The 25,764-nt window shown below is 38.1% G+C and overlaps 2 protein-coding genes and 2 long non-coding RNA genes across 4 annotated transcripts; 2 read left to right on the top strand and 2 right to left on the bottom strand.

The window, feature by feature from the left end:
- The first annotated feature begins 1,280 nt into the window (after positions 1 to 1,280).
- LOC121240979 lies at positions 1,281 to 1,824 on the top strand. Its single transcript, XR_005935613.1, has 3 exons — positions 1,281 to 1,308; positions 1,635 to 1,703; positions 1,791 to 1,824. It is a non-coding gene; the product is annotated as an uncharacterized LOC121240979 (long non-coding RNA).
- Positions 1,825 to 1,837: 13 nt separating this feature from the next.
- LOC121240978 lies at positions 1,838 to 2,211 on the top strand. The gene is made up of 2 exons (XR_005935612.1): positions 1,838 to 1,897; positions 2,117 to 2,211. It is a non-coding gene; the product is annotated as an uncharacterized LOC121240978 (long non-coding RNA).
- A 978-nt stretch (positions 2,212 to 3,189) lies between these two features.
- LOC121240977 lies at positions 3,190 to 10,304 on the bottom strand. The gene is made up of 2 exons (XM_041138498.1): positions 10,124 to 10,304; positions 3,190 to 3,430 (listed from the first exon to the last, which is right to left on the bottom strand). Exons 1-2 carry the CDS (start codon positions 10,262 to 10,264, stop codon positions 3,194 to 3,196), a joined length of 378 nt encoding a protein of 125 aa, XP_040994432.1. The 5' UTR covers positions 10,265 to 10,304; the 3' UTR covers positions 3,190 to 3,193.
- Positions 10,305 to 16,860: 6,556 nt separating this feature from the next.
- LOC121241465 (uncharacterized mitochondrial protein AtMg00810-like) lies at positions 16,861 to 17,574 on the bottom strand. The gene is made up of 2 exons (XM_041139247.1): positions 17,288 to 17,574; positions 16,861 to 17,170 (listed from the first exon to the last, which is right to left on the bottom strand). The coding sequence occupies exons 1-2, from the start codon at positions 17,572 to 17,574 to the stop codon at positions 16,861 to 16,863; spliced, it is 597 nt and encodes a 198-aa protein (XP_040995181.1).
- Positions 17,575 to 25,764: the final 8,190 nt, after the last annotated feature.

The following is a 25,764-nucleotide window of genomic DNA, read 5'->3' as shown; positions in this document are numbered from 1 at the left end:
AAAGCAGATGCCCTGAGATTCCAAATCATGTATTTGAAATATATATAATTCCTTAATTCAAAGCATCATTACCCGTGCTGTAACATTGAAAAAGTATTAAGAACCTTAATCATTACCGGCCCTTTGTAATGTCTGGTGAATTGGTCCGGCCTATTTTAAGAATAAAAGGACCGGAAGATCATAAAAGATGAGGAAGAAAAGATAAAGTTAAATCTTTAACCATGAAGAAGGTATTAGAATACCTAAGGAGTGAATTTCTGCAAACGTGGGACTCCCATTGACTCTCTCTCTCTAGATCTCTACAAGGACAACATCTAATTCAACCTCCCCTTAATCTTATTATCTCCATTGTATTATTGAGAAATATGTGAGTTACCAGAAATTTTATAATTAGCAAACATAATAGATTATATATGTTTTTATTCTGAATCACGAAAATCTTTATCATTCTTTTTTTACGTTTTTACTCTTCATTTATTATTTGCTTCATGGATAGACATCCAAGCACCGTATCAATGCTCAAGCCATCATTGTGTATCCTTCGACCGTATTAATTGTTGGACTTTGGCCCCACAGAAAAATTGCATCAATTGCTTCCAAATATGCAGGTGTTCTGCCAGATAAAAACTTTGAGTCAGAGAATAAGGATTATGGTGGTTTGCCCCTTTGTTAAGTAAAAATACATCCACTTCCATATAATATCTATTTCTGATTGTAATTTCAATGCAAGCATCATATCCTCTCTGTCTTTACTAGCTTCGAATTCCACTTATCTGTTTGAGCGTAATTGTTTATGGTGATATCTTGATCTTTGAGATATATTAAATAATTTAAATATAAAACATAGCCAGATTGGAAACATATATGATGTTGGGGTAAGAAAGAGGTTAGTGTTGTTGCCAATCCGGTATTTGTCTAGCTAAGCTGCTGGATGTTCTGGAGATGTATTGAGGAAGAGAGATGCTCAATGTCTTTGCAAGGGAAGCTGACGTTGAAAATAATAACTAATTATTGCCATGTTACCGGGTGCATGCCAGAGTGTTTATGGATAATAACAACCGTATATAAATTCTGCGTAATCACTTTGAAAAACGAATGGGGTCTATTATTAAAAAATTAATTATTTCATATAGATCCTATATTTTATTTATTTTTTTCAAACGATTACGCGATGGTTACATAATTTACAGTTATAAATATCTTTTCTCTGATTTTTTTTCCAGAAAATTTACAGAGTTTTATGGATCTAGGCAGATTCTTCATAAGCAAGTCAAATAGCCCCAATAAAAACAAAACTATTTATTACCGGTATGCTGCAGCTTGGACTTGACTTGTGGATTCTTTGCATGTAAAAGTGATATAATTCAAGATGCAAAAGATCTCTTATTAATTTACCGAGCATACGTGCTTCTTTTTGATTTTTTTTGTTGTTGTTGAAGTATGTCTTTTTTAGTTGACATTGACTTAAATCTCTCAAATTAACTTCAAACACAGTAAGGTTTCCCATTATGTAAGCATTTATTATCAGTTTCTATTCATGAGATCGTAAAAAAATTTCTTATGTAGCAGTAATTAACTTCATTTCTCCCGCTTTTCTTGTACGACAACGGTTTGAGATCTCTTTCAATAAACAGGCCTGTCATTCTATACATCTGAGAAAACCTTACGAGCAGCATTTGAAGGCTTTGGCGAGCTTGTTGAAAGTAGGTTGCAATTTTGTGCTCATAAAATGCAGCATTTCAATTTCTTAGGATCGGTAAGCTCATACTGTTGTAATGCTTTCACAACAGTAAAAATTATAATGGACAAAATTTCTAAAAGGTCCATAGATTATGCGTTCATGGAGTACACTAAAGAGGAAGCTGCTAGTACAGCACTCAAAGAGATGAATGGCAAGGTTAGTTGACTGGCATCTTCCCCGGCCCCTTCCTCTTTCCCTATATATATACACATACATATTTTTTTTCATATGAATCTTGTATTTCTCGTTTTTAATACTCATAAATAAATGTGTTGGTTTCACTTCAGTTTTAGTTCAGAATTGTGGATCACAAAGCAATTAAAAAACTCTCAATAATAGAAAGGCTGCCTTACTTTTGGTTGCTCGTCCTTGTAGATCATTAATGGCTAGATGATAGTTGTTGATGTTGCCAAGACCAATCCACCAAGATACAGCAGGAGCCGTCCAAGATAGGAATAATCCCACAGATAGAGAGTTAGAGACGGAGACACAGACTGCCCTTAAAGTTGAAGGCTATTGCCCTCACAGTGTTGGACTATCCTGCAGACCAGCCACCTAAATTTTGCATTAGACCAGCCACAGATAGATCTTTTTTACCAGCTCGAATTAATGTTCTTTCAAGTGAAGCACGAGTGGTGCATATTACGGAATGCAGCATCTCTCTCTCTCTGCCTCTCTCAGCCACATCCACATGAAACTAGTAATTACAGAATGCATCGAACAATTTCTTTTCGACATTGAAATTGATGCAAGGATTTCCATCAATTCAAGGCCTTAGTTACTCGATCCATATTTTCTTGTTTCTCAAAATTATTAAATGGTACATGATCAATGTATATATAAAAACGTTTAAATATCACAATAGTTGGATAATTAATTATTGATGAATGAGAATATATAGGTAGAACACAATTAATCACAATATATGCAAGATAAACCTATTGAAAATCCATCCGTTATCGATCCAACAAAAGGGAACAAATCTTCGGTTTTGGCTTATATGCCAATAATTCATGCAATAAAAACAAATGATGATCTCCTAGTGTGCATGGAAGCACCATAATTACACAGTGGATCAATTATATTAATTTACTTTTCATTGTCTTGTCGAAGATGCCTGGTCCATAAGTTGAAATGATCATGTCTTTAAGAATTGGGAATTGATTCGTACAAAGAAGGTAACCGGAACACTAGCCAAACAAATGAGAGGAATTGCAATCTGTAATTGCTCATGTAGGATGATTAAAAGAGCACTGGAAAAGGTTATCATCATGGTCGCAATAGAGCAAAAGAGGGTCAAAAGGCCTATAATCATCTGCCTGGACAAATACTCAAGAAAATCTTCTTCTGCATAACGTGATGTGAGGATTCCCAAAAACATCAAGACCGAAGTCGGGCAGAAAAAAGTGACAATGCATCGGATATTATAAAGAGGATAAATAATTTTTTCTTTCAGAATATTGGAAAGCCTGTATTTTGGTTGTTACCACCTGGAATCGCAAAAGCTACAACGAACATAATGGTAACAATCAGAGCACCCACCACTGTACATGACGATGTTGTGTCCTTCATCCATTTCTCTCCCCTTTCCATCATGTTCTTATGGTTCTTTGTAAACATTTGTCGGGGAGTAAAACCATCCTTGTTGGTAGTTTCCTTAGCCTTGGGATGGACAATTCTCTCTATCTCCTGCATTTGTTAGAAATAAATTGTTAGATTAAGAATGCTACCAAAACTACTTATTTGGAGAGTAATGCTAGAGACAGTGATGAGCTGTGAAAGCAGTACCGTACACCCTTTTTTAAAATGAGTGAAGTCCACTATTAGAAAAATAATTTTTTCATGTGGGTTATATGTTTACTCACTTTTTTCAGAAAAAAGTGCATGGTGCTTGCTTACTCAATGACTGCAAATTTCATTTCTCTTACTTTGGATGTATAGTATTATAAAGACTAAAACTCCAACGTCCTTGCACAGAAGAAATGATAAATATAATAAGCTCAATATTGCTTCCAAATTATGATTAATCTACCTATTCCATGTTAAAATCGTCAGCTCCATTAATATTGAACATTATATAGTGCTAGATATATTTAAGACATGTACAAGCATAGAGAAAAAGACTGGAATTGATCTATAATACCATTAATCCTTATAATATATCCCAGTACCTTAGCCTCAGCCTTCTACGACCTGATCAAAATATATATGAAGATAGAAATTAAAGGTCTCACAACCTTTCATTTCATGCTCTTTACGTGTTATAATATTGTTTAAGATCCGAAATGCCAACATGACTGTCCCAATTTGGAAGAAGAAGAACCGGACTGCAACTGGATGTTGCATTGGAAGAATTATGACTAATATTTCATGACCTGCATGTAATAGGTGTTCAATGTGGCATTAATGGTGTTTCTTTCTGATCTGTACCATGAAGCGGAAAACTAATGTAGACTTAGGGTCAAGTCTTGTTGGAAGCCTAGCTACTTCATATTTTTATTTCGGTTTCACTTGAGGCAGTACTCAAGTTGGAACAAAAACTTAAGAGAATCTAAATTCAGTCTTATTCCAATCTGGGAGAATGATCACGCGGAATTGTTAATTAAGTTCAACTCCCGAACACTGCACAACTCTCAAGCAATCCTAAAAGGCTACCGATTATGAGCTAGTACTCATTTTATAAACTTCTATTTTTAGCTAATCGGTTTTCTCATGGAACTATTGCATGGGATTTTGTTTACCAATCATGTTAATAATTAGAGATCAAAGGGATGCCTTGCCTTCTTTTCAGCAATTAAAGATGCCATGTCCAGGGCCATAATGAGAAGACTTGCAAATGGGATAGTAAGAGCAAGAAGTGAATCTGAAGGAACCGAAAGATAAGGCTAAGACGGATTCAATATGGGTAATGAAGGAAAATATTGAGCGTCCAGTTATCATGAATCCGAATGGTGAATCGAGTAAGAGGGCAGCGATTCAGTTGATCACGGGTACGGTTCTTGCTACTGAGGGTGCCGAAACTAACCAGACTGAGATTTCTTCAGAACCGCTTGCTGTGGGACATAGTTCAAAATTAAAGATAGTGGATATTACAGAAAGGGATCATACTACTGAGTCGGCTGAATTAGAGAAGGTTGAGTTTTTCACAGAACATAGTTCCGAGGATGCCCAGGGAAAACAAGGTATTTCTAACGTAGAATCTACTGGTAAAGAGGATCCGAAGGGGTTGACAGTTGCTGCGTCGTCTGATGGCGGTGAGAATCTGTGTCTGGGTATGGATGGAAAAAAATTACAAGATGCGGAGGTGTTGAATTCTGGTGAACCGGTCGTGAACGTAAAGGTAGTTGTGATTTGTGATGGGTCCAAGATTGATAATCAAGAGCAGTGTAGTATTGGTGTAAACCTGGCCCAGGAAGGTGGTAATCCAATTGAAGGGGTAGAAGGCATGAATGATTTTCCTGAAGGACAAGTCTATTCAGACTCTGAGTCGGAGGGGACATTGGAACATCTTGCTAAAGATAATCCCGTGGTCTCAGATTTGGATCTTCCCTCGGTTAAGAAATTGAATGGAAAAGGAATTAAAATAAGAGGCTCTTCCAGGATTGTAAGCAAACCATCCAGACTTAATTTATGAAGTTAGCTTATTTATTTTGGAATGCTCGTGGGGTTGGCACTTCGAGGAAGCGGCTTAAGAAATTGGTTTCCAAATCCTAGAATCCTTGTTATTGCGGAGCCAATGGTAAGTAACTCCCGTTTAGATATGTGGCGTGATAGATTGAATTTTGATTGTTGTTGTTCTAATGTTGATGATGGAGGCAAAATATGGATGTTTTGGTATCAGGAATTAGATCTTGTTGTTGAGTGTATGAGGGATCAATCTTTGACAGTTCAGATTAAAGAGCAGTCAAAGATGTTCCTTTTTACTTTTATTTATGCTAAGTGTTCATATTTGGAGCGTAGAAGGTTGTGGGATCATTTGAGGGCTGCAAATATTCATAATTTGCCATGGATGGTGATAGGGGATTTTAATATTATTAGAAATGAGTCGGAAAGTAGAGGGAGTAGGCCGAGATTGGCCTTGGCTATGGAGGAATTTAATGAGTGGGTAGGTTCTTGCGGTCTGCTTGATATGTCGTTTAGCGGAAATTATTTTTCTTGGTGTAATGGTCATGCCGGTCGATCGAGACATTGGGCGCGTCTTGACCGTTGTTTTATCAATACGGAGGCCCTGGATGTCTTCCCTGATGCGCATATGGAATACTTGGCGCGTTCTTCTTCTGACCATGCTCCGATGATGGTTTCGCTGGATAAACTGTTTGTTCCCTATGGATTTCCTTCTTTTAAATTTCAACAGCTGTGGGTTTCTCATTCTTTGTTTTTTGATTGTGTGTCGGTTTCTTGGAATGGTGAAGATATTGGAGGTTCAAGTCTGTATAGGCTTGTGACTAAACTTAAAAGATTAAAGATTGCACTGAGATCTTGGAACAAGCATATTTTTGGTAGGATGGATACACATATTGCGGTTCTTGAAGAGCGTATTAAGTGTTTGGAGGTTAGCTTGCAATCTGATTTTTCAGAGGATGTGAAGGATGATCTAATTGCCTCCCTAATGGAGCTTTCTGTTTGGCTGGAGCGAGAAGAAAAACGGTTATCTCAACAAGCTAAACAAGACTGGATTCAGCAAGTTGAAGCTAATTCAGTGTTCTTACGGGCTGTCAGTCGTCATAAGCATAAAGAGGTTAAAGAGATGAAGCTTGTGGATGGCACGATTCTATCCTCTCCTGAGCAGATCCATGATGGGGCTATTACTTATTTTTCTCAGTTCTTGGAAGCTGGAAATCGTTGTGATGTCCCGTTGTTGGAGGATTTGGTCCTTCCAGTTATTTCGTTGGATGATAATAATTTCCTTTCCCAGGTTCCTTCAGATCAAGAAGTGTATGATGCGCTTTGTTCTATTCCCGAAGATAGCAGCCCGGGTCCTGATGGGTTTGGATCGGGTTTCTATCGATCTAATTGGCATATAGTGGGTAGTGATGTTGTTGAGGCGTTTGCAGAATTTTTTCAAGGTATGGCTATCCCGCGGTTTCTTAATGCTACTTTTTTTGTTTTAATTCCGAAGGTAGAAAATTCGACGAGCTTTGATAAGTATAGGCCGATTAGCCTTTGCTCAATGTTTTACAAAATATGCTCCAAAATTTTGGTTAATCGTCTTTCCCCTTTGCTTGCTAAAATTATCTCTCCGGAACAAGGAGCCTTCTTCCAGGCCGCAACATCTTTGAAAACATAAGTGTGGCTCAAGAAATGATTCACTCCATCAATAAACCATCATATGGTGGTAACGTTGTTCTGAAGATTGATATGGCAAAGGCCTATGATAGTGTGGATTGGTTCTTTCTGGTGCATGTTCTAAAAGCTTTTGGGTTTTCGGAAGTTTTTTGCATGTTGATCAGACATTGTATCTCTAATCCATGGTTCTCCGTGGTTATGAATGGAGTTCCTAAGGGATTCTTTAAAGGTGGCTGAGGATTGCGACAAGGTGATCCTATTTCTCCTTACTTGTTTATTTTAGTTGAGGAAATTTTTTCGAGAATGATTAAAAAACAGGTGGATATGGGTAAGATCATTCCGTTTTATCATTCGAGGGTATCTCCTATTATTTCTCATATGCTTTACGCTGATGATATGGTGCTATTTTGTAATGGAGGAAAGGCTTCTTTGAGAACTATTATGGAGGTATTGAAGACTTATGAACGATGGTCGGGATAAGTTGTTAACCAAAAGAAATCCAATATATTTTTTTCTTCGCAGATTTCGTTATCTAGATGTAGGGATCTTATCCGTTTCACTGGTTTTGTAGAAGGATGTTTTCCTTTCAAATATTTGGGAGTTCCTATTATTTCAGGTAGGTAAAAGATTATGCATTTTGATGATTTGATTGCAAAACTACAGGCCAAGTTGGAGGGTTGGCAAGCTAGATTGTTATCCAGTGGGGCGTGTTTGATTCTTATCAAACACGTGCTCCAAAGTATTCATGTGCAAAGTCTGTCCATAATAAGGACGCCTAGATCAGTTCTAGAGAAAATTCAAAGAATCATTAGTACTTTTTTCTGGGGCGTAAAAGATGGTAAACCTAAGAAAAAATGGCGTTCTTGGGAGGATATTTGTAAGCCGATTTCGGAAGGTGGTATGGGTATTCGTAATCTGAGAGAAGTACAGTCATCTCTCCACATGAAGCTTCCTTGGAATTTAATGAAAGGTAATTCTCTTTGGTCCAATTTTTTTCATGCTAAATATGTTGGGGATAGACATATTTCTATGGTGGATCCAAAGAAAGGGTCACTTTTTTGGAAGATGATTTTAAAGAATATTCCCCTAGTGCAAGCTCATTCTAAATGGAAAGTGAGGGAGGGAAATCTTTTCTTTTGGCAAGATAATTGGAATGATCCTACTCCTTTAAGTGAGAGTACTCAAATTTCGGATTTGCCGAATCTTAAATTGGAAGATTGTAAAACTGAGTTAGGTTGGAATCTGGAGTTATTTACTAGGTTGATTGGTCATAAAAAACCTGAGGATATTATCTTGCAGCTGGGTAGCATTAAAGATGGGCAAGATGTATTGATTTGGCTCCCGAATGCAGATGGGATATTTTCTTCTAAAAGTGCGTGGAATTGTATTTGTTCGAGGAGTCCAGAATTTCCTTGGGCAAAATGGATCTGGAATCCAGCTCTTCCAAAAAAAATTTCGATTACAATGTGGAAGGCCATTCATGATTGTTTGCCAGTGGATGATCGCATACAGAAAATTGGTATTCCTCTAGTTTCCCGTTGTGATTGTTGTTTGTCATATGGTGATAATGACCTCAATCATGTTCTTGTGAGAGGGGATTTTGCAGAAAAAATTTGGAGAATTCGCTCGGTTGCTCTGGGAGTACCTTTGATGGTAGGTAGTTCATGGAGACAGAGGGTGGATTGTTGGCATAGGATGGCAAGGAACTCCAATCGACCTGGTCAATTACTTGGTATTCTTCCGGCTATCATTACTTGGAGGCTTAGGGGGCGCCGTTGCAAGGCTAGGATGGAAGGTGTGAGGGATTCGATCCAATAGGTTTGGTGTTCTATAAAATATTGGGTGTCTTGGATTGCATTAAAACATAAGGAGGTAAATGTGCTCTCTCGGAGAGATGAAGGCATTTTACAGTGTTTCAATCTGCCATTAAATTCGTTGAGAAAGGAGACTGCCATTTCGGTTACGTGGAAACATCCTAAGCCAGGTTGGGTTAAGTTGAATGTGGATGGTTGCTCTCTAGGTAATCCCGAAGATTCGGGTGTGGGTGGAATTATTAGGGATTATAAAGGGGATTTGCTTTGTGGGTTTGCTGCTGCGACGGGGTATAATTCTAATAACTTTACTGAGTTGATGGGTTTACTCCATGGGCTTCGGCACATAGATCAATTGGGTCTTTTATTTGTAGAAATTGAATTGGATTCCTTGTTAGTGCTTAACTGGTTGAGGGCTCAGAGATGTGGCCTATGGTATATGGAGGATTATTGGGAAGAAATACAAAGACGACTAGCTGGACTTCAAGTTTCTTTAGTCCATTGTTACAAAGAAAGAAATTCGGTTGCTGATGGATTGGCTAAAATGGGTGCAAAAGGTTTAACTGGTTCTTGGCTACGTTATCTGAGTTGCCTGCTTCCATTAGAGGTAACATTAGACTTGATAGAGGGGGTCTTCCCTATATTCGAAAAGTTCGCAGAGTTGGCTGGGGGGCATCGCTCCAGGTATGTTTTTCTTGCCACTGCTTTAAGTTTTTATTGACCTTATGTTCGTGCAGGTTGGTTTTTTATTTTGTTTTGCAAGTTAATACTTTGGGCCACTGGTGTTTTTTTTGTATCATATTTAAGTTACTTGGGATTTTTGAGGTCTGGTTTTGGTCTTAGTTTCTATATTTATAAATGCAGGCCTTAGGATGTAACCATGGTATTCCTCCGCCACAAGTGAGGGTTTATCAATAAAATTGGGACAGGGTCACAAGTGGACATGTGACCTTCGCTCTTTGTTAAAAAAAATAAAAAATAAAAAATAAAAAATAAAAAAAGATTAACCTATATTAATAAATTAATCAAGATATAAAATTGGGGGTACTGGGATCCTTATTATAAATACCCCAGGCCCAAACTAGCTGTAGTACTTGTAAATACTGATAAAAAAAATAAAAATAAAATAAAATAATAATAATTAAGTTGACTAACCCATGATTTCTAGTTCAGAAGGCCAAGAAAAAGTTTTCCAAAAATGTCATTTTTAGAGCAGTCCATGTTAAACGATAGACCGACGACATGGGGAGAGAGAGAGAGAGAGAGAGAGAGAGAGAGAGATGACCTTGAACCACTGTAACTCTCTTTGCATTTGTAAAACTGTCCCTGGGATCTGATTAACCCTAGTGGATTCTTCTATCAATATCCCTGCCATATGTAACATGTTATTTTTGTCATCTTTTAAATCCGTCAAATAGTTCATCATCGTATCTAGCCCGTATAGAATGCTAACAATTTTTTCTTGACCAAGCATAAATATATTGTTCCTTTTGCCCAAGAAATGAACATTGCTTTTATAAAACATTGGGGGCCCAAGAAATTGTTTTGGCCCAAGAAATGATTCATATGCTTAATAAACCGACTCGTGGTGGGAATGCTTTTATAAAAGTGGATATGGCAAAAGTATATGATAGCATTGACTGGAATTTTCTCCTACATGTGATGAAAGCTTTTGGTTTTTCCCCGGGGGTTTGTGATCTGGTTTGGAAATGTATTTCAACCCCATGGTTCTCAGTTGTTATGAATGGTACGTCGAAAGGTTTTTTTCCAAGTGGTCATGGTCTACGCCAAGGGTTCCTTTGTCGCCTTTCTTATTCATTTTGGTGGAGGAGATGTTATCTTGGTTGTTGAAGCATAATTTTGAAGCTGGAAAAATTATTCCCTTCTCACATCTGCGAGGTGCTCTGCTCATATCCCATTTATTGTATGCAGATGACGTTATTGTTTTCATTAATGGAGGGACACCCTCCCTTAAAAGAATCAGGGACATTTTTAATCTATATGAGGATTGGTCTGGTCAGGTGGTGAATAAAGAAAAATCTTCCATTTTCTTCTCTAAGTATATCCCTTCTGGTAGGCAAAGACGATTATTGCGATTAACATCTTTTACAGAAGGCCTTCTTCCTGTGAAATATTTGGGGACTCCGTTATTTTCTGGTCGCTTAAGAGTGTCTCATTTTGATGATTTGTTGGGCCATATTAGAGGGCATTTGGAGGGTTGGCAATCCAGAATGTTGTCTTCTGGTGCTAGAACCCTCCTGTTATGGCATGTAGTGGCTAGTATGTCAGTCCATCTTCTTTCTATTGTGCAAGCACCAAAGGCTGTCTCGGTTTCTTTAAATAAGATCATGAGTAGCTTTTTCTGGGGATCCTCAAATGGGAAACCAAAATGAAAGTGGGTCGCCTAGCATGGGCTTTGTAAACCTACGCAGGAGGGGGCATTGGACTGAGGAATTTGGAGGAAGTTCAAGTTTCTTTGTTTATGAAGTTTGCCTGGAATTTGCTTACACAAAATTCTTTATGGGTTAAGTTTGTCTCAGCAAAGTACATCAAAGATCAGCATATCACTCTAATTGATTCAAAGAAAGGCTCGAATTTTTGGAGATGTATTATGGAGGCAACTCCGAAGGTATTGAGTAATTCGGCATGGCATATACGGGATGGGAAGGTTTCCTTTTGGAGAGATAACTGGCTAAAGTCGGGAGCACTAGTGGATGATTTAGTTATCTATGATTGGCCTAGGTTGAAAGTGCAGGACTGCCGACTTTATAATGGTTGGGATGTGGGTTTAATAAGGAGTTTGGTAGGTGATAACAAACTGGAAGAAATCCTAGAGTGTCTTGGCGATCATAAGGAAGGTGTAGATATACTTATATGGAAACCGAATACCAATAGAGAATTTTCTTCCAAATCTGCTTGGGAGTGTGTACGTGTTAGAGGACCAAAATCATCTTGGTCGGACTGGTTGTGGAACTCAGCTCTATCAAAAAAATATTCGATTACCTGTTGGAAGGCAAAGAACTCTTGCCTTAGTGTGGATGGCTGTGTGAGTGCACTGGGGATTCCGATGGTCTCCAAGTGTGAATGTTGTATAGGTGGAAACGTGGAGGATCAGGATCATGTTCTTGCTACAGGGTTGGTGGCAAAGGAAGTATGGCGTCGTGCTTCAGTACAACTAGGTATGCCATTTGACCCAGACCAAAACGGAAAGATAAAATGGAACTTTGGTTCCGAAGGGCAGCACATTCTTCTCAAATAGGTAATTTGCTGGGACTTGTACCTGTTATTGTAACATGGTCTCTATGGGTGTGGAGGTGTAAAGCGCGCATGGAAGGAAGAAGAAATTCGATGGAGTCCCTTTGGTTGTCGATAAAAGCAGCCATTGCATGGGTGGGACTTCGGGTTAGAGCTTGAAAGAAATGGCATGCTGGTAATGAACAAGTGTTGTAGGCTTTCTCTATCCCGTTGAAGACTCTAAAACGGAAGCAAGTTAGTCTTGTTCGTTGGCACAAACCTGCTACTAGGTGGTCTAAACTAAATGTAGATGGTAGTTGTCTGGGAAATCCAAGACGTATGGGAGCGGGGGGAGTCATAAGGGATGATGAAGGGAGGCTAACGTTGGCATTTGCGAAATGTTTAGACCAAGGAACAAATAACACGGCAGAGCTCTTGGCACTTCTTTTTGGCTTGAGACAGTGTAGAGAGATAGGAATTCATAAGGTAGAAGTGGAAATGGATTCCCTTTTAATTGTAAACTGGTTGGAAAAAGGAAGATGTGGTATTTTTTATCTTAAAGATTATTGGGAGGAAATTCAAGGAATTCTTTCTAGAATGCAAGTTGTGATTTGGCACATTTATAGGGAAGGCAATGCAAGGGCGGATTATTTAGCACGTATGGCCTCTGGGAGATGTTCTGGAAAATGGCTACAGTTCGGTGATGTTCCTCATCGACTCAAAGGAATATTGAAGGTTGATAAGCTGGGTCTTCCAACAATGCAATGCTAGGAGTTTATAGTGATAGTTTCGGTTGTTATGTTTTGGTTAGTTGTTTTGTCGTTTAATGTACCTGGGTTCCCTCCACCTTAGTGAGGTTTTTAATAAAGCAGTTTGGTTTTAAAAATAAAAAATAAAAAATATTGTTCCTTTTGCCATCTCGGGTCCAAATAAATCCTCGATCCATTTCAAGCATCTTAGAAACTAACACAAAATTCCCGTTCTTGAACGTACGGATTTTGGCAGTATAAACTAGACCATCCTTAAGTTGTTGATTTTGGGATTCTGAAATCACTTTACACATTTGAGAAAGAATTTCATTGCACTGGACATGGATCTTCTTCATTTCGTACAACTGCGTGATTCCTTCGACAATTATATATTTAGACATTGTCAATTAGTTTAACTAAATGGAATTATATAAAATTAATGATAAAAAATTTTAAAAAATCAGTCAATGATTTTGATGGAGTGTACATGAGGGTATACCACAGACGTTAAGGACTCGGCCAGAAACTAGATAGCGAAACATTGCTGACAGTACTGCAAAGAAAAAGACAAAATTTGTTTACTCATAGATATAAGCAAATTAATATTTCTTTTTTGTTTTGTTTTTTTATATTAGTTAATTTCTGTCTAGTGAGGAACTTCATTATATACAACCAGTAAATTCAATTGATAAATTCGCTCTAATGCCACATCATCAACTATTCTATTATTAATACTGATTGGTGATCATATAAAGCTTAGGATTCACTTTTTGATGAAATATGAAGAAAATCAGAAAAATAATAACAACACAAAAATTTACGTGGAAATTCTTAAAAAACAGGAGAAAAACCACCAGACCTAGAGAAGAAAATATACTATATGAAAAATTATTACAATCACACAATTTTTCACCTCACCCCAAATGACACCTACAAAGCTTTCCTACTAGTAAAATTTTAATTCTCACCTCTTTCCTTTTTACAAGAATAGGCTAATAGAGGACTTTTCTTAGAGTCACAAGTTACTAATTAAGCTTATGATTTAGTGTAATTAATTAAAAGGTAAAGCATCCTATTTATAGGCCTTGAGACCTGCTGCTCAATTCTCTCCACCGATGTAGGACTCCAAAAGAGCAAACCTAACAATTTGAAGTCTACAAATGGCGTTTTGTTGATTTGAAGCCGAAAAGCCACGCGAGGAAGATGACAGTGTCGAATGGATGAGCACAGATCCACTTGAAGATCATAACGTAAGAAGTCAAAAACCACAACATCACGCAAGTAAACGATCCGAGAGGAACAACACTATTAAGCAAATCAAAGACGAGATCGATGGATAGAAGCTTTTGACCAGAGCAGCGGGAATCCATTTTCTTACAAAAAGAGTTTTGTACGTTGATCTGATTTTTGTCTTTTTTTTTTTTTTTTCAATAAATATGAGCTGACGTGCCGTCCCATTTACCCACCATTTGTATGGGCGACTGCCTTCAGTATTTTTGTAATTTTAAAATGTATAAATTATGTGAACTCCCAAAAAAAAAAAAAAAGAGTGGTTGCTATAGTCATCGGTAGTACTAGATGAACCGTCCTATCATGGAAAAAGGCAGGCCGCACAGCTAACGTGTGGTTACCCATAACAACCAGGACCATATCTATACTGACTTATGTCAATGAACATGTGATCACATTAATGATATTTGACTTTCATGATTTTGATTGATTGCCCATCTTTTAATTGTACGTACGTAATCTTTTGGAACGAGGCCAAATGGGCATCATATCATGCATGCATTCAGCTGAAACTGGAAGAACTCTTATTGGATCATGCAGTCTTCCTCGCCAGCTGTAATATGCACTGGTAATAGTCTCGCATCTTATTGGAGCAAGTCGGCCTCTTCGCAATTAAATTAGATGAGACTGTGTAACGACCTCATTGACTAGTTCTCCATTGATGGTGAAAGACTGTTATTCAATCTGCCTGTGCGCAACTGTAGCAACAAATATTATAAATATTACTGTTACACAACAACTTAGACTTCAATTAATTAGCTAGACAATAAAAGCCATGTGCATTTTATCACCTCGTTCGTGAGCATATAAAACAAGTACTATAATTTACTTTAATCACCATGAATAATCACGAAAATGCCTCTCATGCCATTAATTAAAAATAATAGACAAATTTTGGACCTACATAAAAAAATATACTTTTTAATAATGGATTCAACTTTTTTCATATAGAGTATGCAAACTTGCACATTAAAAAACTGTATCTAACATCACTCTTAATTAAGCAAATTAACCTCTCCATAATTTCAAGAACATACTATATTGTCAGAATGTGCTTACTTTTTATGTTTGAGCGTATTTGGATATGGCAATATCTTGACGTACGTACGTTTGAGATATATTAAATATAAACTAATTTATTTTGAGAAACCCTTTGTCAAAAAATTAAATATAGCATGGTATCAGAGCCACGTCATTGTGCCATGTGGTTGCCACGTCAACAACCATGTTTGCAATTAGCCACATCATCAGCTATGTCTGCTTCGTCCTTCTCAGCATTCTTCCCCTGCATCTGTCTTCTCCGACTGTGCCTTGTCATCGTTATCCAGATGTTGCTCATTGCCGCCAGACATTTGCAATCGTTGCAAGGACTACTACGTCTGCAATCTGCCACGTCAGCAACCACTTCAGCTTCATCCTTCTCGGCATTCCTCCACTACCTGACTTCTACGGCTGATCCTTGCCACCATTCAGGCAATTCTCACTGCTATCAAACATAATCTGCAGACGCCAAGGACTGCTACAAAATTTCTTAATCATTATACCACATCATCATCTTGCCACGTCAGCACAATACGGCTTAGTTTCGTTATTTGGTTGACAACCTCAAGTTGGTTTCTCATCTACTTTGAGTTTGAAGAGGCTAATAGTGCATATGTGAGTGTGTTAATTATGTGTATGAATAGGAGTCCGACATTGCTTGAGTGAGGCTTTTGTATTGTCTTGACCTCTTATATAAAGGCTACATTAAGCTATATTAAAAGATGCACAATGATGTATAGAATACAATTCTAACAGCATGCATGTGATGTTATCTAAGTAAATCAGTTATATAAATATAAAATCTAACTTCAAACGTGTTGTTATTTTGAGATGGATTTTGCGGAGGGTTAAATTCAATGTTGTTGTAGCATGGGGCGGTGTCTTATAACAGGTTATAGATTGGTTATGGACCTTTGTAGCAGAGAGGAGCCTTTTCCTTTAAATTTGTACGACTTCATAGTGTATAAAAAAGTTTATTAATAAAATCTATTTAGAAGTTTATCTTATACACATTCAGTGTGGAAGATTTCTCTATCAACTATGCTAAAAATTGATTGGTGTTTTAATTTTTTTTAAATTACCTTAATAGATCATGTCTACCTCGCTAATCAGTATGCATGCATAACACATAATGCATGCAGAAAGAAAAACCATTATTAGTACTAAGTAGTGCTCATGCACACACTACTTTACACACAATTTCAATTTTACACAAGTTTATGCGTATTGAGTGTCGGCCTCAATTTTTTCAGCTTTTTCTTTTTTAATTTGATAAGTGTGAACTCAAAGGTTTACAAGAATTTGTAAAAATGTATATCTTAAGCAGAGTACATATGTGCCCTTTATATACAAGCTAGAATAGGTGAGAAAAGTAAATTGAAAACTAACTAACTAACTAACTTATAACTTGGTTTATAACTAAGCTAACGAAACTGAATGAATAATACAATACTTCTAATACCCCCCTTCAAGCTGGAGGATGAATGTTAAGAATACCCAGCTTGGAAACTAAAGTGGAAAACAATGGAAAACCAAGAGGTTTAGTGAAGCAATCAGCAAGTTGATTGTGAGAATTAACATGGACGAGTTTGACAGAACCATCTTGAATCTTCTCACAGACAAAATGGCAATTGATCTCTATGTGCTTTGTACGCACATGAAATACAGGGTTTGTGGCAATGTGGATGGCAGACTCGTTGTCACAATATTACAAAGCAGCTGCACTGGTATGAGAGACTTGTAAATCTTGTATCAAGGATAGAAGCCAAACTATTTCAGAAACTGTATTAGCAAGAGCTCTATATTTAGCCTCAGCTGATGACCTTGAAACCATAGATTGTTTCTTGGATTTCCAAGAGATGAGAGAGCTTCCAAGGAATATGCAAAAACCTATGATGGACCATCTGGTGTCTTGACACCCTGTCCAGTCAGAGTCAGCAAATGCATTGAGTTTTAAATCTGAAGTGGAAGGAAAAAAGAGGCCTTGACCAGGTGAATCTTTGATGTACTGAAGAACTCTATAAGCAACATGTAAATGGGGGAATCGAGGGGAATCCATAAACTAACTCAATGCATGAACTGCAAATGTAAGGTCTGGCCTGGTAATGGTAAGATAAAGTAACCTGCCAACCAACCTTCTATAAGATTTGGGATCATCAAGAAGAACACCATCTGTTCTGGACAGCTTTAGATGTTGTTCCATAGGTGTTTTAACTGATTTATAACCAAGAAAACCAGTATCAGAGAGGATATCTAAAGCATATTTTCTTTGGGATAAAGAAATGCCAGATGTATTCCTTGTGATTTCAAGGCCCAAAAAATACTTCAATGGTCCAAAATCTTTAAGTTTAAACTTTTGATCAAGAAAGGCTTTGAAGGTATTAACAAAGACCATATCATTGCAGGTAATAAGGATTGTCATCGACATAAACCAATAGAGCCATGAAACTAGATCCTTGAGTCTTTGTAAAGAGTGAATAATCTGTCTTGAATTGTGTAAAACCAAGAGAAATGATGGTAGTGGAAAACTTGTCAAATCACTGCTTGGAAGCTTGCTTCAATCCATACAAGGATTTATTCAATCGACAAACCCTTTTATCATGCTTATCACCAAAACCAGGGGGTAAATCCATATAAACTTCTTCTAACAAATATCCATGAAGAAAAACGTTATTGACATCTAACTGAATGAGATGCCCACCCTTAACTGCTGCTATTGAAAGAAGACACTTAACTGTCACCATCTTAGCAACTAGACAGAATGTGTCAAAATAATCAACATCCTCTTGTTGTGTAAAGCCCTTAGCAACTAATCGAGCCTTATACCTCTCAAGTGTTCCATCAGAACTAATCTTCACTTTATAGACCCATTTGCAGCCTATTGTACTCTTACTAGGGGGGAGATTAGTTAAAGTCCATGTTTGGTTATGTTCTAAGGCTATGATTTCTTCAGCCATAGCAGTTCTCCAATGTGGAAGTTTAACAGCTTGTTGAAAAAATTTAGGCTCAAATATAATAGAAAGAGCTATGACTAAAGCCTTGTGTTTAGATGACAAATGGGAATATGAAATAGAATTAGAAAGAGGATATAGAGTACCTGAAACAGAAGCTGAAATCTCATTGGAAAATGAAGAAGAGCAAGCCTTGGAAGATGCCTGATCGCAATGAAAATCATGCAAGTACCCAGGTGGCCTGTGAGCTCAAGAGGACCTTCTAAGATTGGGAACATGGGAAATAGATGAAGAATCAGGTGGATTTGAAGGAATGTGTGTATGTTGGTCTGAAGAAAGATGTGTATGCTCAGGGGACTCAGAATTGGAGGCAGTAGGTAGGATAGAATCAGAAGAGGCAACAGGAAACAAAATTTGATCTAAAATTGGTTGAGGAAGAACAACAAAAACATGAAGTTGAATAAGGGGAGATGGGGTTTTGAAGGGAAAAATGTGTTCATGAAACACAACATCGTAGGAAACAAAAAATGTATGATTATCAAGATCATATAACTTTTAGCCTTTGATGGCTAGAGGATAACCAAGAAATATGCATCTTCTAGCTCGAGGGGAAAATTTAGACCTGTTATGTGTTAATGTAGAAGCATAACAGAGGGAGCCAAACACTCTGAGAGGAGCATAAGAAGGCAATTTGTTAAAGAGTAATTCATAGGGACTTCTATTGTTCAACAGAGGAGAATGAATTCTGTTGATTAAATACACAGCAGTGAGGATAGAGTCTGACCAAAAATATAAGGGAAGATTTGATTGAAAAAGGAAAGCACGAGCTACATTTAAAATGTGCTAATGCTTCCTTTCAACCATTGAATTCTGTTGGGGAGTAGCTGCGCAAGAAAGTTGGTGAATAATGCCCTTACTAGAAAAGAAACCGTGCATGGAAAATTCACTACCATTATTAGTTTGAATGAATTTGATTTTAGAATTGAATTGAGTATCAACCATATTAATAAAATGCTGTGATAAGGCTCGAGTATCAGTTTTGGATTTTAACAAATAAACCCAAGTGTTGCGAGAGAAATCATCTACTATAGTCAAAAAGTATTTAAAACCATCCAATGAATGAGATTGAAATGGCCCCCAAATATCACAATGTATAAGCTCAAATGAAGAAGTTGATTTATGTTGACTATGAGAAGGAAAAGGTAACCTCTTGTGTTTAGCAAGAGGACAAACATCACAAATTGTGGAATTATTAACAAAAAGACTAGGAACAATTGAAGATAACATTTGCATCCTAGGAAGAGATGGATGTCCCAATCTCTTATGCTAAACATCAAAAGAAAGATGACTAGACTGCAAAGCAAGAACATAATGTGAAGATGACAAATCTTTGGAGCAATTCACAGGCGAATCTGGTGGTTGCAGCAAATAAAGTCCTTCTTTGGCTTTACCCTTCCCAATCATTCTCCAATGGATAAGGTCCTGTATGACACATGTATCATGGAAAAAGGTTATGCAACAAGGGGATGATTTAGTAAGTTGACTAACAGAAAGGACGTTGTAATGAAAAGAAGGAATGCACAGCACATTGTGCAAAACAAGTTGAGGAAACAAATGAACAAATCCAATATGTATAACTAGTGCGGAAAGACCATTTGGCAATTTGACAAACGAGTTGTGAACTGGTTTAAAGGATTGAAAAAGGGAAATTGTGATACCCCGTATTTACATATATTTTGACTAAGTAATTATTGCATTTCTTAGGATTATGGGCTTTCTTGTTTTAAATTTAGATGATTTACAAGGTATTATTTTATGAATTTTAACTGTGAAATTTAATTCAATGTGTTTTATTGTTATAATTATTGTTCATTATTTAAAATGATCTTTATTTTAAATTAGTTTATTGTTGGATTTTATTATTTTATTTTACTTAGTCACTATGTTTAAATTAGTTTTATTTAAATTGTTGTTTTGAATTAATTTTCGTTGGATCAGTTTGAGACCCAAGATGAAAAGCCTGAATCTCATTTCTTTCCCTTTTTCTTTTTCCTCTTTTTCTTTTTCCCTTTTCTATTTTCTTCTTTCTTTTTCTTCATTTCCCTCCCCTGCCTCCCAGCCCGTGCGATCCCCCTCCCTCTATTTTCTCTCTGTGCGTCTCTCCCCCCAGCCCACCACCGTGTGCCGCCATCTAGCGTCACCGCTCAGCCCACCAGCTTCACCACCCTCTGGTGACCTCCCTCACCCCAGTTTCCCTTCCCCACACACACACTCTCTCTCTCTCTCCGCTGGCTGTGTGGAACCCATTTGGGTTGTGCATTTTCTGTGCCGCCGGGCGCCACCCAACGGCGCCACCACCACCAACACAACTTCCCCTCCCGCCTTCCATCATCCCCCACCAAGCTCAGCCCCTAACTCGCCTCCGTCCGCTCCCACGAAACTCACCAAGCCCCATGACTTTTCCTCCATGTTGCAGCCGTTCACCATCGCTTGGCCACCGCACCACCACCAACGGCTTCCCCACCCACCAATGACATCCTCTATCCAATCTCATGCCCCACCGTTACCCATAGCAACCACACTCTCTCACACTCTCCCACAACCTCTTTTCCTCAAAGTTGGCCGATCTCCTTCGTGCGTCGCCACCCACAACCACCCCCACCATTAGCTTCACCAACACCCCTAAGCCTTTCCCTAGTAATCTCAAGTCTTCGTTTGTCCCCGTTCAAAAGTTGGATTTTTGAGACCCAAGGCCATAATCTAAAATACACTGTTACATTACCGTACCGCCACTTCTAGCATCTTCGTGACCCTTCGAAAAGTATATTATAGCGCTGTAAGTATTTTTCCAAAGAAATTTTGAGATTTAAATGTATTTTTACACTAACTCATATTTACTGTGAACTGGTTGGATGTGCCGAACTGAGTCCGAGGAGTAAGGGGGTCGGTTGGGTTGGTGGATGAAGTTGTTGTGTGATTGGGTTATACGGGGATTTTTTGGTTGTTGGATATTTGTGTCGTGTCATGTACATCGCATATTTGCATGCATGTTCATGTTTGTAAATGAAAACTGGATTTTCGCATAATTGCATACATGTTCATGTGTATATTTGAAAATTGGGTTTTCATGTGAGAAAATAGATTTTAGGTGCGTGTGTATCACGACCCCAAGCCGAGATGGGGCATTATCTCAGTGGATGGTCACTCAGAAGCGGAATATACTGAGTGACGTCCCCTAGGTTGTCGCTGGGCGACAACGGAATCGAAGGGATGGTAACGCTCTCGTGCCGACTCCGTGGCCCCTCTTGCTGGCGGGGGCTAGAGGATGCTTGGCCACGAACGCGCTGGGCGCGAAACTAGGCATCGCTCGTTACGAAGTTACTCGCACTGTCGTTACCAGTGGTGTGACGAAGGGAGCCAGGGTGTGCGGATGGTCCTTAGGGGAGATCATGGTGCATACAATAAAAAAATGGATTAATGGGCTATTTTCTGAGAAAATGGCGTATTTTGGATAAAAGGGTTTTATGTGGACTATTTTCTGGGAAAATGGTGGATTATTGTTTTAGGCCATTTTCTGAGAAAATGGCGGGAAATGTTTTAATGGGATGTTTTGGGCCAAAATGGGATTTTGGTGTGCGTTGGAAAATATTCATTTTCAAGAAAAATGATGTTTTGGGCATAATGCATACTTCATCATATGCATGCATAATTGTTAGTTGCATTAATGCATTTTTATCTCATGGGTTGTTTGGATTATTACTTACTTGCGGTACCGTTTTATGGTATCGCAGATTGTGATGCAGATGATGCTGATGTTGAGCCGGACGATTTGGCTCCGCCGGAGGAGTGATATGGGATCACTCGTTCATGTGTTCAGTCTTTGTATTATATTTTTTGAGATAACTGTATACCTCTTTTTAAACGTTTTATGTAAGTAAATTTGTATTAAACAATTCTGATACTTAGTTGACTTACTTAAATTATTCGCTGCTTTGTTCATTGTACACTGTTGCATGTACACATATTTGGCACTTATCGTTGGGATGCGTGACCGTGTTGTCATCATCCCGATGTCACGATTCCCGCGTTTCTTTATGTGGGAGTCGGGGCGCCACAGAAATAGAATGGGCCATGTGATCTGTGGCACCAGTATCAATGATACATTCATCATAAATACTTGAAGTAATGTTTGCTATGTTTAGAGAAAAGATAGAATGTATAGAAGAAAAAGAGAACTTACCAGAAAGTTGATCAAGTGGAGAAGTTACCAGATTAGCTATTTGTGGTAAAGAATCTGAGGATGCAGGATGAAGAAGTGCCAGAAGTTGTTGACACTGTTGTGGAGTAAAAAGCATGGAGGGATTCAATGTAGAATTGGCAACATTGACACTACTGTGATGAGCAGAATTGACAGAAGAATGAGAGGTGGATGTAGAATTGGAGGATCTGCCTTTGGATCTATATCCAGAAGGATATCCATGTAACTTAAAACATTTTTCCATAGTATGCCCTAGAATAGAACAATGAAGAGCAAATAGGTCTACGAGTAGAATGATTGGCCATAGAAGCATGTTTTGTAGTGGAAGAGAAAGCAGCAGATGGTATGTTTGGAACTAAAACAGATCCAATATCACGCTGTCATTCTTCTTGAAGAACCAGAGAAAATACTTTGTTGATAGGAGGCAGAGGCTCAATGAGAAGGATCTGACCTCTAACATGCGAATAGGAATCATTTAATCCCACTAGAAAGCGCATGACATAGTCATGTTGATGCATATTCATCAAGGATCGTAAACCACGACAAGAACAAACAGGTAGGGGACGGTAGTTCATCAATTCATCCCAAAGGCCTTTCATATGAGTAAAATACGCACTGATAGAAAGATCATCTTGTGTAAGAGATGCAATGGATTGTTGTAATTGAAAAATTCGAGGACCATTGCCTTGAGAGAACCTCAGAGGTTTACAAGAATTTGTAACAATGTATAAATTAAGCAGAGTACATATGTGCCCTTTATATACAAGCCAAAATAGGTGGGAAAAGTAAATTGAAAACTAACTAACTAACTAACTTGTAACTTGGTTTATAACTAAGCTAACGAAACTGAATGAATAATACAATACTTCTAATATAATTCAAAACTGAAATTTTAAAATTTTCACAATTTCAATTGCTGACGTAAGATTGTATGTGTAAAAATGCAAGTATATATAAATATCATTTTCCGTTACAATTTTTATCATTCTCATTATTTTATAATGGAAGTTTTTGAAGGAGGCCAAATGAGCATGTGAAACAGTGAAAGGATTTGATTTTATATTTACGTCGCCAACTATAACTTGCACTATGCACTATATATCCTCTTGATCTCGTGGTAGTTGTCAAAATAAGAAGAAAAAATGACTCGAGTCCTCTTCTCTTTGGTAAAAAAACAAAAAGGGTATTCTTGATCTCGTAGTAGCTAGTATCCTTAGCCGTCCTGTGTGGTCGATATCATTTCTTTTTAGTTCGTATATATATAGTAGTATTCAACTCCCGTGTGGTCAAGTCCTATTCAACATAATCCCAACTCATACACAAGTTACATCCTTAGCAATTCTTCTCTCTATCTTTTCTCTCGGGGAGGGGTGTTGATACCGGGCTTATGATAGGAAATAAAAAGATAAAAGATAAGGGGATCCAATGGGATACAGATATCACCACCCAAAGAAAGATAAGCTTACCACCCAAATAAGAACACCAAAGGGATACAGAAATCACCACCCAAAGGAAACTCACAAGGGATACAGAGCAAGAACTTGCCACCTATCGGAATCCACCAAAGGATAAGAGTTATAAGAAGAAACTCTTCTTCACAAGCTAAAAGCTCAATTTTTGTAATCAACTCAAGTCTATCTTTTTCATTAGCATAAAGGGGTTTATATAGGAAAAACTTGGAACAACCCTCCAAGCATGGGTAATTCAAAAGACATGAGAATTTCAAAAGACTATTGCCTAGAGAATTCCAAAAGACAAGAAAAATCTGAAAATTCGCAACATCCCACCAGCCTTGCACGCCCTTTAGTAAAATCCTTATAACTTCCTCTAGAAAACTCCAAATTGCACACCGTTTGTTGATTGGAAACTAGAGACATAAGGCTTTCCAATGAGATATAGCTTGCTGGATAATTCATCCAGAATCTTCCCAGAATGACGTTTCAAATAACGTGTTGGACAATGGGTTGGGTAATGAGTTGGTCTTTGGAGTCATTGGGCTTAGTGGCTTCATTGGATTCATTGGGCTGATCTACAAACACTCCTGTGTCAGGTGTGAGGTGAAGTGGGGTCCACGAATATTCTAACAGAATTAGGAGGTAGCAGAGGGGTACGGGATGTGTGCGCAACGGCATTGAGTGGTGGCAATAAGGTGGTGGAAGGGTTGGTTTAGTCTGCTTTACGTAGCTGAGTGGTGGTAGAGAGGTGGTGGTGACATTTTCAAATCTGCTTTGGCATAATAACCTAGAGAAATGTGGTGGTAGAAAGGTGGTGGAAGAGTCGGGGGTCTGTTTTTTTCATTCCTTACGCTAAAGAGGTGGAAGGGGGTGGTTAGAAATGATGAATGATCTTGCAAAAAAATGAGAATGTTTGAAGTTGACGGAGGAAGAATCTCAGCAAGTAGACCTGGATGATGAGATATCGGAGGAGTTGAAAAATAAGGGGGAATGTAGTCTGGTGGGAAATATATGGATGGAAAGAAATATAAGTCAGAGAGTTATTGAAACAATGATGGCTAAAGTGTGGAGGATAAGCAGGAAGGCTCAGTTTCACGAGGTGGGCACAAATATATTTGTAATCACCTTTGCTAACCAAGCTGATAAACAGAGGATCCTTGATGGGAGACCATGGTTATTCGACAACCAGATGTTTGTGATATTTCCCTTAGATGGATTCATACCACCACAGCAGATGGATTTCAGTAGGGAGAGGTTTTGGGTTCAGTTTCATGACTTACCAATAGTATGTATGAATAAGGCAAGAGGAGAAAAACTAGGTGAGACTGTGGGTAGAGTACTAGAAGTAGAGTCACAGGATGATGGGAGTGGGTGGGGTTCATTTCTGAGGATTTTAATAGAAATAGAACTTGGGAAACCATTGCCTAGGGGAAGGACTATCGCCATTAAAGGGAGAACTTACTGGGTTCCTCTGAAATTTGAAAAACTTCCACATTTCTATTTTAAATGTGGTTGTATTATCCATGGAGAAGGAGGATGTTTGGGGAAGGAGGAGGAAGAGATTCACTTTGGTACTTGGATGAGGGCAGGGATGAGGGCAAAATTTAAGCAGAAAGAGGAGGGTAGAAATGTGAGATGGGAACAAAAAACGACAGCAATAAATGTAGTTGGAGTAGAGGATGAGGAAAAGAATAATAGTGTGAAGGAGAAGGAAGGAAGACAGAAACAAGATGAAACTCAGAGCGAGGAAGAACTTAATGTAGGAAGTGAGGAGGTGATGAGTAAAAGCGAAGGTTTTCAAGAAGATGAAAGGGGGAATGCAAAAATGGTTAGTACTGAAACATGGAAGGAAACTACAACAGAAAATCAAGAGAAAAAGAGTGAGGAATCAAGAGAGGAAAGGAGTGAATTGGGTGAAAGAATTGATACAATTGACTGCTTAATGAAGG

Source organism: Juglans microcarpa x Juglans regia, chromosome 7S, assembly GCF_004785595.1.
Source record: "Juglans microcarpa x Juglans regia isolate MS1-56 chromosome 7S, Jm3101_v1.0, whole genome shotgun sequence".
Taxonomy (NCBI): Eukaryota; Viridiplantae; Streptophyta; class Magnoliopsida; order Fagales; family Juglandaceae; genus Juglans; species Juglans microcarpa x Juglans regia.
Note: the sequence above shows the minus strand (reverse complement) of the source record. Positions and strands in the feature narration are given on the sequence as shown.

Excerpts from the sequence above, each read along its gene's own strand:
- LOC121240977 (XM_041138498.1), bottom strand. The coding sequence starts at position 10,264 with ATGATGAACTATTTGACGGATTTAAAAGATGACAAAAATAACATGTTA. Across the intron at positions 3,431-10,123 it reads GAGAGTTACAGTGGTTCAAG|GAGATAGAGAGAATTGTCCA; the intron begins GTCATCTCTCTC and ends TAACAAATGCAG.
- LOC121241465 (XM_041139247.1), bottom strand. The coding sequence starts at position 17,574 with ATGACAATCCTTATTACCTGCAATGATATGGTCTTTGTTAATACCTTC. Across the intron at positions 17,171-17,287 it reads GATCCCAAATCTTATAGAAG|AGTTCTTCAGTACATCAAAG; the intron begins GTTGGTTGGCAG and ends TGTTGCTTATAG.